Below are 18205 nucleotides of genomic sequence, written 5' to 3' on the forward strand. Positions count from 1 at the left end.
CCCTGTTTTTCCCCTAAATAACCGTATCATTTATCAACATTCACATTCAATCAGAAAAAAATCTCAGCTTTATTCTGCCTTCAAAATCCATCCCAATGGACTGCAGGACTACCCAGGATGCAATGGGACAGGAAGGAGCTCACCACAACGTGGAAGGGGCTGTTTGGGATGTGCTCTCCGCCGAAGCGGATGGTGATGACGTATTTTCCCGGCTTGGGGGCCGTGTAGTAGATGTCGAAGGTTCCGTCGGAATTCTCCACCACGTCCACGTCCAGCTCCCCCCCGTCGGGGGTCGACACCTTGCAGGTCACCTTGCCCTTCCCAGCAGCCTTCGCGTCCACGGTTATGACCGTCTCTTCGCCGATCTGAATGGTGGGGCCAAGACCCGCACCTGTGAACGATAATTAATGTTACACCAGGTAAAGCCAGATAGCAAAGAGATCTACTGGTTTACATCACCATTAATGATCAGCGACTACATATATCAGTGTACATTTCAGATTGTTTTCAAATGTCGCAAAATTTGGAGCTACTTACCCAATCCGTGACCTCCGATAGACACTGCAAATACAAAGAATGAACAGGATTTGTTAGCCTCACCTTTCAGTTTTAAAACCAAGGCCAAGCCTACCATATATACATTCAAATGAAAGACTGGTTCAAGGTTGGGTTCAGGTGCACGATAAAAAAGGGTAAACTCCTAAAAAGAAAAGAAACTAAAAGGTCCCGAGAATTTACTGAATTGACAACGCAACGTTTCGGCTGCATAGACCTTCACCAGGCACCCAAAGCCCACCGTATGAGAACGTAAACCACCCTGGCAGGAAGCGGAACCCGGCGCACCTGTGACCAGGCACTTGCTGGCGTCCCCGGTGGGCAGGGCATGGATTCGGTAGGGGGAGTAGGGGATCTCGTCGCCCCCGTACTTGATGGTGATGGTGTAGCGTCCCGTCATGTCCGGCACGTAGGACACGGTGTAGGTCCCGTCTCGGTTGTCCCGGATGTTGGCCTTCTTCGGCTTCCCCTCCGGATCCTGAGAGCGAAGAGACCTTCAGGAGTCGTTACGCGCTCGCTGTGTGCGTGTGTGTGTGTGTGTGCGTGTGTGTGTGTGTTTGTGTGTGTGTGTGTGTGTGCGTGTGCGTGTTTGTGTGTTGGTGTGTGTGATGTTGTGTGTCTGGCTTGCCTGTGTGCGTGTGTGTGTGTGTGTGTGTGTGCGTCGTGTGTGTGCGCGTGTGTGTGTGTGTGCGTGTGTGTGTGTGCGTGTGTGCGTGTGTGTGTGTGTGTGTGTGTGTGTGCGCACGTGTGTATGCCCATGTGTGTTTATAGCTTCTTGCAGTATTAAGCATTTCAATGATTTAAATAAGCATTTAAATCATTAAACCACAGGTCATTCTGGCTTCATACATTTGTACACAATTAATGCCAGTCAGTGTCATACAGCTAGTAGTTAAGAGACGTTTGCCTAATATAGTTAAGAGCTTTTTCCCTTGAAAAAGTGCAAGATTTGTCCGTGTTCAGTATGGCTAGCTCAGAGACCGGCACTTTCTCTGGATTAGTTGTTTATTTCAAACCACATGGATCCATTAGTCAAGCCTGATGAAAGTCAGTCCACGTAGACTCAGTGAGGAACATTTAAGGGTCTCTCTCTCTCTCTCTCTCAAAAAAAAGGGGGGGACGTCGCTCCAGGCCGCACACCTTCTCTCGTCATTCCGCCTGGCGCTTTCAGGCGGCTTTTTTCGCGCCCGAATCGTCGCCATGGTTCCCGCCCTGGCAGGGGCGGGACGGAAGAAAAGCTGGGGACGCGCGGAGTGGAAAGAGCTCCGCGGCGTGTGTGCATTCTTGGGCAGCAGCTGCGGGGGTGAGCGAGTCAGATCTGGCCCAGTCTAAAAAGCCCAGTCTGAGAGATGACCTCACCCGCCGCCGCCGCCATCTTGCAGACCTCTGCTTGCACGCGGGCTTTTCACTCCTCTCCTGCTCGTCAATTGCACGGAGCAGAGCGGACGCCCAGGAAAATCTGCATTTCACCTTACCGATGCCCTGCCCTGCACCCAGGGCCGTCACTAGAAGGGTAAAAGGTGGTGACGATTCTAGGGGTCCACAGCTTTGGGGGCAGGGGAGGGGGGGGAGGGGGGCTCACAGCCAAAAAAAATCTATTTGTTTGATTAAAAAAGAGGGGGGCGAGCCCAGAACAATATTCTTTGCTCTGGGCAAATTCGGGTAAATTCAATTCGCCCAGAATTCCGAGCTACTGCACCAGTCAGTACACTACTGCCTCAGGCGGCAGCCATTTCACATGCTGCCTACTCTACAGGGACGCCTGCACACACAGAGTGGGGGTGAGGGGTCAAGGGGTCAAAGGGCAAAGGTAGACAGAAGACAGGGTGAAGGATGATGAAAAAAAAGAGGGTAGAGGAAGAGCGGCCTTACGCAGCCTTTCTTAAGAAGGGGGGATGGGAGGGTCCCCTTTACAATGTGTCTCTCCCACACCCTCCTTCCCCAGTCCTCCACAAAAATCGAGTCCTGCTGCGTGCGACCCTCTGGATCCTGCAGTGACAGCGAGACAGGTCACGTCACCCCACCTGCCTGGGCCTGGACCCCCCCCGCTTCCAAAGGGAAACCCAACCAGGGGCCTCACAGGAAGTGATGCGTACAGGAAATCAGTCTTGCTGACAGGAAGTCAGGAATTATGAAGGGTGATGGGGAATTCTACGGTTATATATGGTTTTCACACACAGATGTAAAAAAAAATCCAATAATATTGTGAAAACCCATCTAATAATTGCAATAAACATAAGCATTGGAAGAATTACTAAAATTATTTTTTTCCACAGATTTGGGATTTTCAACTCTTAAGGCCAGTTTAATCTGTTCCACTGTAACAGACATCGTATCACCTCCGACACTGACGCCACTCATTCAGACAAAGACAGAGGAGACATGTGTCATTATATTTCCCGTATCAACACAGCCAACTTCCTGTCAGGAGAGGAAGTGCTCGGGGGTCACTCACCAGGATCTGCACTGTCAGAAGCCCCTCCCCGGCGTCGCGGGCGTCGATGGTGAACTCCACGGGCAGGCTGGCGGGCACCCCGGAGGCGTTGAGACCAGGCCCGCTGGCACGCACCTTGCTGGCATCGTGAGCGGGCAGCGCCTTCACCTTAAACGGACTGGGGGGGGGGTGAGGCAAAGAGGGAGCGAGAGAAAGACGGAGAGAAGCGGGGAGGGTAACATGCGAAGAACGGTTTAACAATTAGCAACAACAAAAAAAACAGTGGCAGCTTTCTTCAGCTTAAACAGGAACAGCTTGCCCTCTGTTGTGCTGCAGTAGCTGAAGCCTGGACATAATCACTGCTTATTTGTTATACATAGACACACTTGTAACCCCATAGCTGAGCGTGTATTACAGGCACTAATGGCATAGCATTATTAGCATCTCCCTGACACGCATATGTGAACAACAGGCCCGGTTCATTGTCAAAATTAATGAAAAACGAAATCTTTATACCCATAATGCACGTGTCCTGTCAGAGAATACACCTGTAGCGGTCGGCTGCGCGGGGTCTCACCTGCGCGGGACCTCCTGGTCGGCGTACTTGACGGACACGGTGTACGGGCCGTCCTTGGCGGGGGTGTAGTTCACGGTGTGCGTGCCGTCGCCGTTGTCGTTGATGCTGAGAGGCTCGGCCGCTCCTGCAGGGAGGGAGAGAGAGAGGGAGGGAGAGAGAGAGAGAGAGAGAGGAGGAGAGGAGAGAGAGAGGAGAGGAGAGGGACACCGAGAGAGAGAGAGAGAGAGAGAGAGGGAGAGGGAGAGGGACACAGAGAGAGAGAGAGAGAGAGAGAGAGAGAGAGAGAGAGAAGACCGTAACTCCTACTCCACTCTCGCTCATAACAACTGCGCATTCAAAATTCCAAAACTTTATTGTTCGTGAAACAAATCTGCTGGATTCTATTTCATCTAAGACTCATGACAGCAGCACCAGTGCAGAAAGGCAGAGGCTGACATAGCTCATTGGCCTTGAGGCAGGACACATGAAAACACAGTTCTCACCATAATATAACTATCATATTTTAACGGATGAGTCATTGTTTGGTCCCTGCCTATGTGTGTGTGCCTGTGTGTGCAAGCATGCATTTGTGAGCGTGTGTGTGTGTGCCTGTGTGTGAAAGCATGCATTTGTGAGCGAGCGTGTGTGTGTGTGTGCCTGTGTGATCTCAGCTTACCCGTGGGTCCCAGCAGCTGCACCTCCAGAGGGGCCAGGCCCGCCTTGCTGCAGTCCACGGTGAAGGTCTGCGGGACGTGGGCTCGCACCCCGCTCCCCAGCCCCGGGCCCGAGCACTTCACCTTGCTCGGGTCCACCAGCTCCCGCACCGGCACGCGAAACGGACTGCCTGCAGGACGGGACAAGAGCGCACAATTAGCGCTTGGCTGTCTGGTTTTGAGTGAGAAGTCCACTGCTGTACGGAGTCCGATGTTAGACGCCCAAGGTGTGACGGTACCTGGGATGGCCAGTCCTCCGAAGGTGATGTTGACGTCGTAGTCCCCGGGGGTGAAGGGGATGTACTCCACGCTGCAGCTGCCGTCCTTGTTGTCTTTGCAGGACATCTTGGCCTCCGATGGACCCTCAATGGCCAGACCCAGACCTCCGGTGCCAGCACCCCTAAGCATAGCAAGACAAAATGGAGCGTAGCCCGTCAGAGCTTGCTATAGGGCAGAGGGTGTACAATCTTATCCGAAATGGGCCGATGTGGGTGCAGGCTTTTTGTTACAGCCCAGCACTAACACACCTGATTCTACTTTAAGAAGGTCTTGATTGAAGGCCATGATCAGTTAATTAGTTGAATCAGGTGTTGTAGTGCCGGGCTAACACAAAAACCTGCACCCACACCGGCCCTTTTCTGGTGAGATTGGACGCCCCCTGCTATACGAACGACTGAAAATAGCAAGTCACACATGGCAACCACTCATCAAAGCCTTCTAATGGAACTAAATGACTTGGGACTAAAATATACGTGCAATAAATAGCGGAAAGGCATCGTGTGTCATGGGTGCCTATGATATATTTCAGAAGCCCAAACTAGATAACATGAATAAAGTGTGAATATGGCCACAAGGAAATACTGTCAGACATTGTTCATTTCTCAGTGAAACCTTGACTTTTGACATCTCTACACGTGTGTAAGTGAGCGTTACCCGGTTGTGTACCTGGTCTCCACGGTGAAGCGGTTGGGCTTGTTGACCAGGCCCTCCTCGAGGCCGGGCCCGTACGCGCGCACACGGGTGGGGTCACAGCCCTCCGTGACCATGACCCTGAAGGGACTCTTGGGAACAGCGACGTCATCGTACAGGACCTCGATCAGGTGTATGCCTGGGGGGTTTGGGGGGGGGGGGGGGCAGAGGAAGCACAACACCCACAGGGTGACTCATCCATGCATTCAAGTGTATGAGTTCTCTATCATACCTCAACCATTTTTAACCTCTCGGACCAGGAGCCCAGTTCAGAGTCTGGGTCACAAACATATCCAATGGAGGAACACCGGCTGTCATACAAAAACTCCTACAGGCTCGTACAACCCAGAAAAATGTGATGTTCAACATTCCTGTGATTTTCGACATTCACACTTCAGCTCAATGGCTTAACTAGTAACTGCAAGCGCCGGAAGAATCCCCCTCACCTTGGTAGACCCCCAGATTCGGGAGGATTCCTCTATATATATATATATCAGCAGGGTGGACCTTTAGGGATTTCTGCACCCCACATTCCTGTCTGGGTGCCCCACGGGCTTCTGTCTGTCACGCAGCCCTGTCAGGGCCGGGGCATCTGCCCGGATGCCCCGGCTATTTATACTCCTGTCTGTGGTCCCAAAGCCCCGCAGTCACTTACCTGGTGCCCTATATTTTTACACCTCTCTCTCTCTCTCTCTCTCCTCTAAGTCCTGTATTTCATACCTCTCCCTCTCTCTCTCTCTCTCGCTCTATGTCTCTCTCTCCTCTAAGTCCTGTATTTCATACCTCTCTCTCTCTCTCTCTCGCTCTATGTCTCTCTCTCTCTCTCCTCTAAGTCCTGCACTTCATACCTCTCTCTCTCTCTCTCTCTCTCTCTCTCTCTCCTCTAAGTCCTGCATTTCATACCTCTCTCTCTCTCTCTCTCTCTCTCTTTCTCTCTCTCTCTCTCTCCTCTAAGTCCTGCACTCATTTCCCTGGGCATCTGATCTGGCACTGTGCCTCCCTATATGGAAAAATGGGATCTAGCGAATAGCAGTCTCCATCTGTTACAATAATGAAACCTGAAACGCTCCTGGGATATCTCCCTCCCACTAAGAGCAGAAACAGAAGCTTTGTAGAAACCACAAATTCTTTCGAGACGTGCTGCTGTATAAAAACTTTACAATCCAGCATCATGTACAAATATCGTGTTGGTCTGTTTTTTTTTTTTGGGGGGGGGGGGATGTACGCACTTTCTTTTACGCATTATGCTTGAAGTGCCCACAGCTTTATGACAATAAATTGCCCCAGTTCACAGAAACCAGTGCTGGCTACAGTCCAGACCCACTCGTAAATAACACTGCCTCAAGACCTCTGTGAAACGTAACGACTGAACCCTCACCGTCCTCGTATGTAGTGTACTCCACTTGGTAAGTCCCGTCGCCCTTTTCGGTGATGTAGGCGTCCGTGTTGCTGCCCGAGGGGTTGACGATCCGGGCCTTCACGTGGCCGCCGCCGGTCTTGTTCTGGACGCGAGCGTCGACCACGAAGTGCGTGGCGACTTCGCGCAGGACGCCTGTCAAACGAAGACAGACGGGGGGGGTTTACTGCTCCTCCCAATGAATATGCATCCCTCACAGCACTGAAACAGTTCAACTATCAGATGAGGACAAATGGCTGAATTTGATTTACACGCACACACACACACACACACACACACACACACACGTGTGGTTCCTTCCCCACAAGGTCCTCTGGGTAAAGCATGAGTTATAAGAGCTCTGCCACTTCAAAGGGTGGCTACTAAAACACCTCCTTCCACTGGCAGCTGTCAAGCAAACGCATAAAGTTTTCTCACCTTTTTGAATGCTAACAAAAACAGACCGTGAGAAATTGAGTTCAGGTGAACGGAGAAGACTGTACACATGGGAACTATTGATTAAAGACAATTTATGGAGGATAAAATTACAAGATGTTCACCACAAAAAAAAAAAATATCCATGTACTGTTATTATTGGGCGTTTCATATTATTATTTTGGTCATGTTATCATTAAGTTAATAGCTACCCACTCACCTGTGGTTGGAACAGAAGCCCATTGATATGGATGCATGCAACTACCGCCATGAGCAAACAGCACTAACCAGGGCAGGCTGAGGCCCCGTTTCTGTGGTTAAATAAGGTTTATTTTACCCCCCAAGGGAAAGGGGGGGTCTATAGAGGTAACTCAATCATTTCTGTCCTGAGAGAGCTCTCTTAATTAGTTTTCACCGGAAGGTAGCCTGAGTCAATAAACCAAGATAATCCAGCACCATTTATCTTAGCCGGGGGTGGTTTATTAGGTAATTAAGCCAGAGGAAGTGAATACGGTGAAAAGCCGGGCCTAAAGGCCAGCAGTGTTTGGTTCTCCTGTTTTTTTTTCACGTTACATCGCATCACGTTCGCGTTCGACACACTCCCGAGCGGCTTGCAAAGTAAAGTCATCCGCTGGCATTCCTTAATGAAATTTGTTAAGGCAAATTTAATTAAGAAATGAAGGAAAAGAAAGGGAAATATCTTTGATGCAGCCCAGTCTGGGAATATTTCCGCACCAGATTCACGATGTTTGGTGCTCTCTGGGAGTACCGTTTGGACTCTTTTCCGGTCAGTTCTGTAAAAGGCGTACCTCTGGGCTCAACCCCGGGTCCGTAGACCTTGATCCCGCTGGTGTCGATGGCGGGGTCCACCTGCAGGCGGGCGGGGAACTTGGGCACGGCGTGCCCCCCGTACTTGATGGTGATGGTGTAGGTGCCGTGGAAGGGCGGGATGTAGGTGATGGAGTAGGTGCCGTCGGCGTTGTTCTGGATGTGCACCTCGGCCTTGGCCCCCGTGTCCGAGATGATCTCGATGGTGAGCTCGGCCTCGCCGGCCTTGGAGCAGTCCACGGTGAAGGAGCCGGCCTCGTCCACCTTGCCGCGCTCCAGGCCCGGGCCGCTCGCCGTGACCTTGCTGGGGTCGAAGACCGGCTGGATGACGGCCTTGAAGGGCGAGCCGGGGATGTGCGCCTCGGCGAACAGGATGTTGATGGCGTACTCGCCGGGCTCCGTCGGCAGGTAGGACACGGAGCACGAGCCGTCGCCGTTGTCCTGGCACTCGATCTTGGCCTCGCAGGGACCCTCGACCGTCAGGCCCAGCCCCCCCGTGCCCGCCCCCTTGGTGTCGATGGCGAAGGGCGCCGGTTTACCCACAAATCCTCCCTTCAGGCCTGGGCCGTACGCGCGCACCTGGGAGACAGAGACAGCAAACCATTACAGTACAAGAAGTCACTGTTTATAAGGGACATGTGCAATCCCAGACTGTGGAAATACATCCACGTCCTCAGATATCCATATATTTGTTATCCTTGCGATGGGAGTGTAACTGTTGTCCAGTTCATGAAGCAAGGTTTTTTTTTTTTGGAAACAACAAACACAGGGAATACTGTGAACTTTGAAAGTCAGAGTGCAGTTTAAATTTGATACAAACAATAATCAGGATCTGGTCTGTGTGTGTATGTGTGTGTGTGTGTGTGTGTGGGGGGGGGGGGCAGGTCGATTGCTCAATCCATCCGTTTCACAGTAATAACCTCATGCACCGCGTGGCCTTACTCAGCGTTGCCTCTGCCAAGCATTAACGAGAAAGGCTTGGGGAACCAGCCCCAGAGCGAAATTCTGCAGCCAGTTTTCAACACGCCAGTTAATACGTTATTATTTATAAAGCTGTTCAGCCTCAGTAGGACTGCCGCCACTCAACGGTACCGAACAGCTGAGAAGAAGCAAGGAACACTGGCAGGCCCAGAATATGCACTGGACGTGATTAAGAAAATAATACTTCTGTTAATGGCTGCAGTATGTTTTTCTATGAACTTTACCGATGTCCCATCTTGAATTTGGCTAAAGCTGCAAAACCATCTCTGCCAGTTATTAAGCAGAAACACACAGCACAGATTGTCAGTTGTAAATGCCTGTACTCCTGTACTTTACAATAGAAATCACAACCTGTAATGTAAATGTAACTGCCATCGCAGTTACATTTACATTACAGGTCTTACACAGAATTTATATTTCCACAGTCGGATATATACTGAAGCAATGCAGGTTAAGTACCTTGCTCAAGGGCACAATGCCAGTGTCCTACCCGGGAATCGAACCTGCAACCTACAGGTTACAAGACCCGAATGTGGGCCCAGCCTCCTTACCTTTGAGGGGTCGGGAGGCATGACCCCCTCCACGGTGAAGGGGCTCCCAGGAATGGGGTTCCCGTCGTAGCCAATGTCCACCTTGTAGGGCCCCTCCTCGGGCGGGATGTACTTCACCGTGTGAAAGTCATTGGCCGCGCTCGACTCCAGCTTGCACGGGATTGGCCGGCGCGAGGGCGAGGTGATCTTCACGTCCACGTGACCCTGTCCTCCGGCGCCCCGCGTGTTGATTGAGAACTCCTGATCCTTTCCCACATCGACCTCTGTGACCATCACAGACAGGCACTCATTGTACTATTCCTCTTATGCAACTGAGTGCCAGCATTTTCCGTTTGGCTATACACTTATATGCAACAGTACTATTTTTTTTGCCAAAACCAGGAAATCAAATAATGGTGTTGAATTACAGAATTTTCAACGATAAAATTCAACAGTAAAAGGTTTTTCCTGCAGCAATCCGTCATACACACAGGCTTGCTGCTCATGATGTGATTACTGTTTTTGGGTTCAGCGGTTCAATGGCAGTTAGCGTCTCGCTAATTCTCCAGGTTCTTTCATCTGCAAGCTAGTGTTTATGCAGCGGGTCACTTACTGTTGTTCAGCCCTTGAACTTTGACCTTGTTGAGATCCATGGCGGGGGCTACGGTGATATTGAAGGGGCTCTTGGGAATGGGATCGCCCCCATGTGAGACCGAGATTGTCATGTTTCCCTAAGAGCGAGAACGAAAGCAAGAGACAGGGAGTGAGGAAGAGAGGGAGAGAGAGACACAGAGAGAGAATTTTGAATTTTACCCATCCTTTATTTACCCACACAACATACCAAATACATCACATAAATTACACTACATAAACAATAAACCAAAAAATCTAAGTTCAAACATAATATGAAAAAAGAAAAAAAGACAAGCCTACCACAGAAGAATCACAAAAAAGACAGAGAGAGAGAGAAAGGGTGAAGGAGAAAGGGAAGCCCATATTATACACGTACAACCTTAAGGATATACGCACTAGAGAGTGCAAGAGTGCTCCTCTCAGTGAAGGTGATCTTTACCTGCTGCGCAGGTGACAGGCCTACCTGCTGCACCGCCGTGTATCGGACGGTGTACGAGTAGTCGTGGTTGTCGATGATCTCGAAGTCTCGGACGGCCTCGCCCTTCAGCGCGGCGGCGAACTGCACGTCCGGCTTGGCCTTGCCCGCTCCCTTGGTGTAGATGGTGAAGTGGGTGGGCTTGCCAACCTCCACACCTTTTCCAAAAAACAAAAAAAAAAACGAGGTTCAGGTTCGGATCAATTCGCTCTCGACGCAGCTCATAACCTAACAGCATTAGCGCTGTTGACGCAGCCAACAAGGTTGGTTTTCTTCTGCGTTATGACCGGACCCCACCCCTCTCATCGGACCCGTATCTCTGACGCAACGCGCGGCGAACGGTGAACAGGAAGTCGCCCGTGACGCGGCGGTGCGTCGAAACCCGGCGACGTGAAACCCCTCACCCGTCTTGTTGAGCCCGGGACCCTCCGCCCGCACCTTGGCCGCGTCGTGGGAGGGGTCCACCTTGATCCTGAAGGGGCTGATGGGTATTTCCTGCGTCGACGAGAGAGACATGGAAAAATTACGCTTTTATACTAAAAACGAAATCGTAAATTAAATAAATGATGTCGCCTCTGACTCCTCTCTGACCTGTTATTTTTATTGACAGCTGTTTTTCTCTCGCCTGTGTCCAGGCAAGGGTGAGACAGACAAAAAATTTTATGCTTTCATGCATTTACAGGCCAGTCTGTTGTAATCTTTGTCCTGCGTTATAGAGATAACTTGTAATATATGCAAAACAAATGAAATCTGTCAGTGCGCAATGTACCGTAAGAATATTATTTTACTCTGTCATCGATCTTGACGGTGTCTTCGTGTTAATGTTTCACTTCCTCCGCACTTACCCATAATAGCATAATTTTGTTGTTTTGCACCGATGAACACCACGTAATTATTCCATAATTGTGTAATTAGACACTTGTCTGCACGGATTGCCAAATGATTGTTGATTGCAGTGTAGTATAATGAAGGAAAGGAAAATATCTTGTAGTATAAGGACCTGGTCTTGTGACCTAAAGGTCACAGGTTTGATTCCCGGGTAGGATACTGCCGTTGTAGCCTTCAGCAAGGCACTAGACTTGCATTGTTTCAACATACATCCAGAAGTATAAATGTATGTAATGTAAATGCTGTGTAAAAAGTTGTGTAAGTCGTTCTGGATAAGAGCGTCTGCTAAATGCCTGTGATGTAATAATGTAATGTAATGTAACTTAAAGTGCCTATAGGTATACATGATCAAGATTTTCTTTGGGGTCCTACTTATGACACCATAGCTTTAGAACGAACGAGGTTCGAGGTTCCCGACCTGGTCAGCGAACAGGACCATGATGGTGTAGCGCCCGGGCCCGGGGGGCGTGTACTTCACGGTGAAGGTGTCGTTGTCGTTCTTGATGATGTCGAAGTCGATGTCGGCCTCGGCCGGGCCCACCACGCCGGGGGCGCATTTGATCCCGATGCTGACATCACCTGTCGACCAGCGCACCAAAAGTGGGAGGAGTTAGTTTCCAATGCTGACATCACGTGCAGCATCACACCAAAGGGGGAGGAGTTAGTTAGTTACTGAGGAAACGGGGCGCACCCTGACCCTCATACTGGATCAAGTGTCAGACCCGATCAAGTGGATGACCAAAAACAACCTTTACGTGTGTGTGTGTGTGTGTGTGTATGTGTGTGTTTCTACCAAGCAAGGAAAGAAATGAAAGGTCATCGTTGGTTGTTAACACTCGTTGTACTGCCACTGTGAGTTCTAAGCTCTTGGAGTCCCTGCGTGTGTCATAATGTGCCCCAGGCTCACCCTGCCCCGCCTCGCTGCAGTCCACGGTGAAGTAGGTGGGCTCGTTGGCCTTCAGCCCGCTCTTCTCCACCCCAGGGCCGTACACCCTGACGTTCTCCGGGTGGCTGCCCTCCCCAATGCTCACCTGCGCACACAGAGGACAAAACGCTGGACACACTCTCAACAACGCACTTTACAAGCACAGACCACCACTCACCCATGTTTTCCACACTGCACACGTTTGTACAAACGTATCATTAAGCAGAAATAGCTTTATATTAATTGAATTAATTTCTAAATTATCCAGGAGCCAGACTGGAGGTTGTTTCTGTACATACAGTGGGAGGTAGTGGGAAAAACAGAGTCCCTGTCGGGAGAACTCAACAGCAGAAGACAAGAACGGAATTTCAAATTGACATTCAGAGCAATTCTGAGACCCCAGGGGAACAAGAAACAATTGGTACTACTGGTACTGAAGAAGGTCCTCTAATGGAAACCCACCATTAAACCTGGAACACAGAGGAACAAAAATAACAGCAGAAAGTCTGTGACTGGTCTCTTACCCTGAAGGGGCTGTTGGGAATGTTGACTTCACCCCAGGTGATGATGATGGTGTGTTTGATGGGCTTGGTGGGGATGTAGACGCAGATGAAGGTGCCGTCGCCCTTGTCCGTGATCTGGATGTCGATGGGGAAGCCCTCGGCATCCTGCGGTGGAAAACGGAAGAGCAGGTCATTCTCCGTTCTTGTACAGAAGACACAGATGGGCAGCTGGAGAGACTCTGAAGGTCATCCTCCATTCCCCTAAAGAAGACTCAGATGGGCAGCCGGAGAGACGCTGAAGGTGTCCTTTCAGTCACCGTACCTGGGCGTAAATCCTCAGCTGGCCTCTCCCAGCTCCGCGAGCATCGATGGTGAACTCGGCCCGTTTGTTCACAATACAGCCGGTGGGCTGCAGACCTGGACCGTAGGCCTTGACCTGCAGCGGGGAGACATACACATCACGTCACACTACATTACATCACGGAAGTGAGAGTCTCGGGTGTGTGCGAGCATGACGTAGACATCGTGGATGGGAGTGCGCAAAGAGGGGGTTGGGTGTGACTCACCCTCTCGGGGAAGACGTCGTTGGCCGCTGGGAGGATGTGGGCCATGTAGGGGCTGTCCTTGATGTCCTCGTCGTCGCAGATGACGTGCACGGCGTAGTCGCCCGGCTCCGTGGGCCAGTAGCGCACGTCGCAGGAGCCGTCGCCCTTGTCGTCGCACTCGATCTTGGCCTGGGACGGGCCCTCGATGGAGAAGCCTGCGGACCGGACCGACGGGCGGACCGCCGAGTCAGCTCAGACCGCTCCCCAAAATCAGACCCAAACTCCCCACCATAACAAAAAACATAGCAGACTGAGTCCAGCTCTATGTCATAAGTGGGGCGGCAGTGTATTAAAATGGGTAAGGAGCTGGTCTTGTAACCTGAAGGTCACCGGTTCGATTCCCAAGTAGGTACACTGCCATTGTACCCTTGAGCCAGGTGCTTAACCTGCATTGCTTCAGTATACAGTATATCCAGCTGTATAAACTGATGCAGTGTAAATGCTATGTAAAAAGTTGTGTAAGTCGCTCTGGATGAGAGCGTCTGCTAAATGCCCGTAATTCTAATTTTAATCATAAACATGCGTCACGTGAGGCAGACCCCAGCGGGGAGATTACGAAGTCCTCACACGTTCACTCCAATTACACCTGACACGAAAACTGAAAATGAGCCCAACTAGCACCTCGTAAAACTATGTTCCAAAAGCACTATAACCCTGTAGATCAGCTGGACATGTTTGAGGGAAATTAAGTGGAGAAAGAACATAGCTGAAGACTGAAAACAGGCCTTGTGTATACACTGTCGAATGTATTATCACAAGAGAGCAATTAAATCGTCCTTTTTTTTATACAGGGAGGTATTAGCACCTGTTTCCTCTGGACCGACATACACACTCTGCAGGCTGGTTGCTAAGAGAGATGTCTGAAGAAGCTGGATAGCAGGCTCGCGCACTGACATGCTGTAAGAATCTGCTAACAATTACAGCACGGGGGCGGGGTTGGGCCGGGACCTCTCAAGGAGGATGAGAACACCGGCCATGGCCACGCCCGCTCCCACCTGGGCCTCCAGTACAGAGGCGCTGTCTTTTTTCCTTTGTGTGTGTAGGCGGCTGTATTCTGACTACTGGCTTTTCACTGCTGTTGCACAGCGGCCATGAAACAGTAGAGGGCCTGTGACCCTCTGTTCTCTCACAAGGCCGAACGGAAACATTGTGCTGCCAACAGACAGACACGCCCGCAACATCTGATCGTGTCCCGACGTCTTTAATATCTGAATAAGCCGGAGTGGGACTAGACGCATGGCTGCCGCTGGCTTCTCTCACTTACCCAGAGTCCCCACCTCTGTGCCGATGGCCTCCACAACGAAGTCGGCCGACTTTCCCACCATCCCCGTCTCCAAGCCCGGACCCCAGGCCCGGACCTTCTGAAGCCCCGCCTCCTCGCTCACCTCCACCTCAAAGGGGCTGTGGACACACACATACACACGTGCACACACACACACAGAGAAACACACACACACACACACACGCAAGCGCACACACACACACAGTCTTAAAACCTTCGGAACTAATCCCCATGTACATTACTCATATGAGACATTCTGAGCGAGGTATATAGAATCCATATGTGTGTTTGACTAGATTTGGTGGAGGAAAATTTTGGATTTATTGCTTAAGACTCAAATGATTAACAATTTAAAATAGTCATGCCATGGCCCATCGTGTAATGCAATCTACGAAGCATACAGTACGAACCTCAGCTGTCGTCTGCTAAGATTTCAACTAATAACCATGGTTACCATTTGATTGCATATCACACAGGTCAATAAAAGGTTAATTTGAAGGGTGGAATGTTAAAATGGTAGTGTCCACTCTGGATTTATCCCAGTGGAACACTGAAGAGAAAGTGCCTGATTGCGGTTGTGACTATTGTTCGATTCCCGTTAGAAGTGGCACGGCCCGTTCCTTTTGACCCCTGCGGGACGGACGACAGTCCTCCTCACCTGCGTGGAATGGTGTGTCCTGCCCAGGTGATGACGATGGTGTACTTCCCGGGTACGACGGGGTAGTAATCGCACTCGTGTACGCCGTCGCCGACGTCACGCACCGTCACAGGCTCCTCCCCTCCTCCTGAGAGCGCGAGAACGCGGTTAGCGCCAAACGGACGTGCTACCGTGCTACTCAACAACAGAAGACAAGAGCGGAATTTCAAATTGATATCAAACAGCAGAGCCATTCTGAGACCCCAGGGGAACAAAAAACAATTGGTACTACTGGTACTGAAGAAGGTCCTCTAATGGAAACCCACCATTAAACCTGGAACACAGAGGAACAAAAATAACAGCAGGAAGACCGTGCTCACTTGGGCCCTTCACCGTGACCTTGAGCTCCCCGGTCCCGGCTCCTCGGGTGAAGACCTTGAAGTCGGCCACCTCCTTCACCCGGATGCCCTTGGGCTGCAGGCCGCGCCCCGTAGCCCTGCAGGCATTGGGGTTGCTGGCTAAACAGGGATGGAGGGGAGGAGAGAGAGCGAGAGAGAGAGAGAGAGAGAGAGAGAGCACGAGAGAGAGAGAGAGAGAGGTCGTTAAATTCCGGCCTCTAGCTCCAGTTCAGAGGCACACTCCAGAGCTCCAGAGCTCGGTGTTAGTCAGATGGACGTGGAAAAAAAAAAAAAACACGTGCGCTCTCTGCCAGACGAAAAGCAGCTGGAGAAAAAAGAATTCCTTGTTAAACCAAAACAAAAAAAAAAAAAAAAAACAACAATCCTCCAAAAAAAGCAGGACAGGAGAGAGCAAACAGGCACAAAATGCATAGCAATGCTTCTGTACCGCACCGTACAGTGTAATACACACACGAAAAGCACGAACAGTACCGAAAGCTGGATGGGCTTGCACACACGGTCACTCGAAGCCATGACAAAATAGCAAATAGTTTATCAATACGCAATTCAGCCTTTTAAGTCGTTCATCACGTCGATCAGCACTGCGGATCGTAGATTTATCACCAACTTATTTTCAACAATTGCCAGGGATGCTGCAAATCACGGTCGCCGACGGAGTTTACAGCCAGCCAACGTGCAGTAAATAAACTCACACAAATACGAGCCCCAGCGATACACCCAGAATCTTTTTCGGGGATGAAATAAAAAAAAAAAAGATTGGACAGCGGCAATTTACCGCTGGCTTTTTGTGGCTGCTGGCTTTTTAATGACACCGAAGGGAGGGGGTGGGGGGGGGGGGAAGCAGGCAATGTTTTCCATCTGGAGGGCCGGGAGACTGACGGTAATTAACATCGGGACACTTATGACTTTGGCACCGCGGTAAAGCACTGCGGAATGGCCGCTACAAAAACCAGCACAAATCAACCGCGTTTGCTTTCTTCTCGAATAATCAGAATTACGCTTCATTTTTAAAAAATCCTGATTTTTATCTTACCGCCAAAGTAAATTACCACATGACTAGCACGTGGAAACAGACCATAATAGTAGCAGGATGAACGCACGGATGCAATAACTTTTGCTGGTAAGTTGGTCGCGAGTAGGTTATGACAACAAACTAGACTACTGGTTACAAAAAGCTGCAATCAGGCTTAAAACAGATTTAAAAAAATAAATGAACAGGATATTCTCAGTGTTAATCAGAGAGAGAATTCGAGGGGGTGCACTGTCCACTCAGCAATAGCTTTGGGGCCAAGAGGATGAGGAACAGACAAGCGATGAAGGTCGTAAGTTCTCTCTTTAAAGCTCTCATATCTGGACAGCCACACTGACGATCGGGTCTCGCCGAATGACAAACATACCAACCAGTCTTTCCATAACTTCTGCTTCGTAGACACGTATTCCAAAGTTATTTCACACATATTAAATCACGCTGGACAAACTTTAAGACATGTTTGTTGTTTTGGTATATTTTGTACAAACTCCTCCATAATAATTTGTCTTGAAAATGTGGCTGTTGTACAGTCTGTATTAACCATTAGTTTCAAGTATAAAAGAGTAGTCAAGTAGACACATATCGGAGCAACTTTTCAACATGCTGCCTGTCAACTGTGTGACATAAACAGACAATGGTCTTTCAAAATGATTAAGCTGTGAAGAGTTAGTCCTCCATTTGACAATGTTGGGAAGAAACAGAAACTCAGCCACTCGGTTGCAGAGGGAATGCAGAATGCGGAGTGCGTTCGTGCGCTTCGAGCGGTTGTTAAGGTGACCGTCTCCGTGGACGACGGGACTCTTCGGTGATTCCGCTTGGCAGTTAAGATGGAGCGACGCCGGCCCGCCAGTCGTTCTCCGTCCGCGGAAAAACAAGCTGCCTGGAGCTGGGCAACAGAAGGGCAAGATGCCAGCGCATGCCAACATGCCAGCGGGCTGCCAGTGAGGGGAGGGGGCGCTGGGGCACCCTCGGCTGTGGGGGGCATAGCGTGTGCGTGGGGGGTCGCCAGGCTTGCGCAGGCAGGCACGAGCCGCACCCCGAGGCCTGTACTAACTTGGTCGTCTGGGTTTAGGCGGCGTTGGGGGCGGGATTTTCTTGGTCTTTTCGGTGGGCGGAGTGCGAATAGACTGGGGGATTATCTGAACCGGAGTACCGGCCGGCAGGGCGCTAGGCGGGGCTAGAACGACAGACAGGCAGAGGGAAACAGGAAACAGCGTTTTTACACAGGCAAAGGACGGGCGGGGCGCCCGCGTTAGCTCACCCCCCCCCCCCCCCCCCCCCCCCACCAAGTAGGAATCGAAAATCAACCTGGTACAAGAGGCGACCCAAGAATCCATGTGAAAGTGCTGCTCCCCTAACCATGAGCTCTAAAAAACTGTTCACTCCCATCCCTGTAGCACTACACCACACC

General features: G+C 50.6%; 1 protein-coding gene across 3 annotated transcripts in view; it reads right to left on the reverse strand.

Annotated features, from left to right (window-relative positions):
• Nucleotides 1-18205, reverse strand: part of flncb (filamin C, gamma b (actin binding protein 280)) — a 61168-nt gene that overhangs the window by 14755 nt on the left and 28208 nt on the right. For 2 of the 3 annotated variants that reach the window (XM_064342514.1, XM_064342515.1), the window contains exons 9-30: nucleotides 15726-15863; nucleotides 15367-15493; nucleotides 14691-14827; nucleotides 13388-13581; nucleotides 13144-13257; nucleotides 12843-12986; nucleotides 12301-12424; nucleotides 11812-11972; nucleotides 10910-11000; nucleotides 10494-10663; nucleotides 10011-10128; nucleotides 9419-9681; nucleotides 7868-8465; nucleotides 6606-6779; nucleotides 5204-5366; nucleotides 4498-4658; nucleotides 4222-4389; nucleotides 3567-3690; nucleotides 3011-3167; nucleotides 844-1033; nucleotides 538-561; nucleotides 144-391 (exon numbers count right to left, since the gene is read on the reverse strand). In XM_064342514.1, the coding sequence (XP_064198584.1) occupies nucleotides 144-391; nucleotides 538-561; nucleotides 844-1033; nucleotides 3011-3167; nucleotides 3567-3690; nucleotides 4222-4389; nucleotides 4498-4658; nucleotides 5204-5366; nucleotides 6606-6779; nucleotides 7868-8465; nucleotides 9419-9681; nucleotides 10011-10128; nucleotides 10494-10663; nucleotides 10910-11000; nucleotides 11812-11972; nucleotides 12301-12424; nucleotides 12843-12986; nucleotides 13144-13257; nucleotides 13388-13581; nucleotides 14691-14827; nucleotides 15367-15493; nucleotides 15726-15863 (3788 nt within the window). The remainder of the gene's footprint in view (nucleotides 1-143; nucleotides 392-537; nucleotides 562-843; nucleotides 1034-3010; nucleotides 3168-3566; nucleotides 3691-4221; nucleotides 4390-4497; nucleotides 4659-5203; nucleotides 5367-6605; nucleotides 6780-7867; nucleotides 8466-9418; nucleotides 9682-10010; nucleotides 10129-10493; nucleotides 10664-10909; nucleotides 11001-11811; nucleotides 11973-12300; nucleotides 12425-12842; nucleotides 12987-13143; nucleotides 13258-13387; nucleotides 13582-14690; nucleotides 14828-15366; nucleotides 15494-15725; nucleotides 15864-18205) is intronic. The other variant, XM_064342516.1, reaches the window with a different exon arrangement.

This window comes from Anguilla rostrata, chromosome 7 (genome assembly GCF_018555375.3).
Source record: "Anguilla rostrata isolate EN2019 chromosome 7, ASM1855537v3, whole genome shotgun sequence".
Lineage (NCBI taxonomy): Eukaryota > Metazoa > Chordata > Actinopteri > Anguilliformes > Anguillidae > Anguilla > Anguilla rostrata.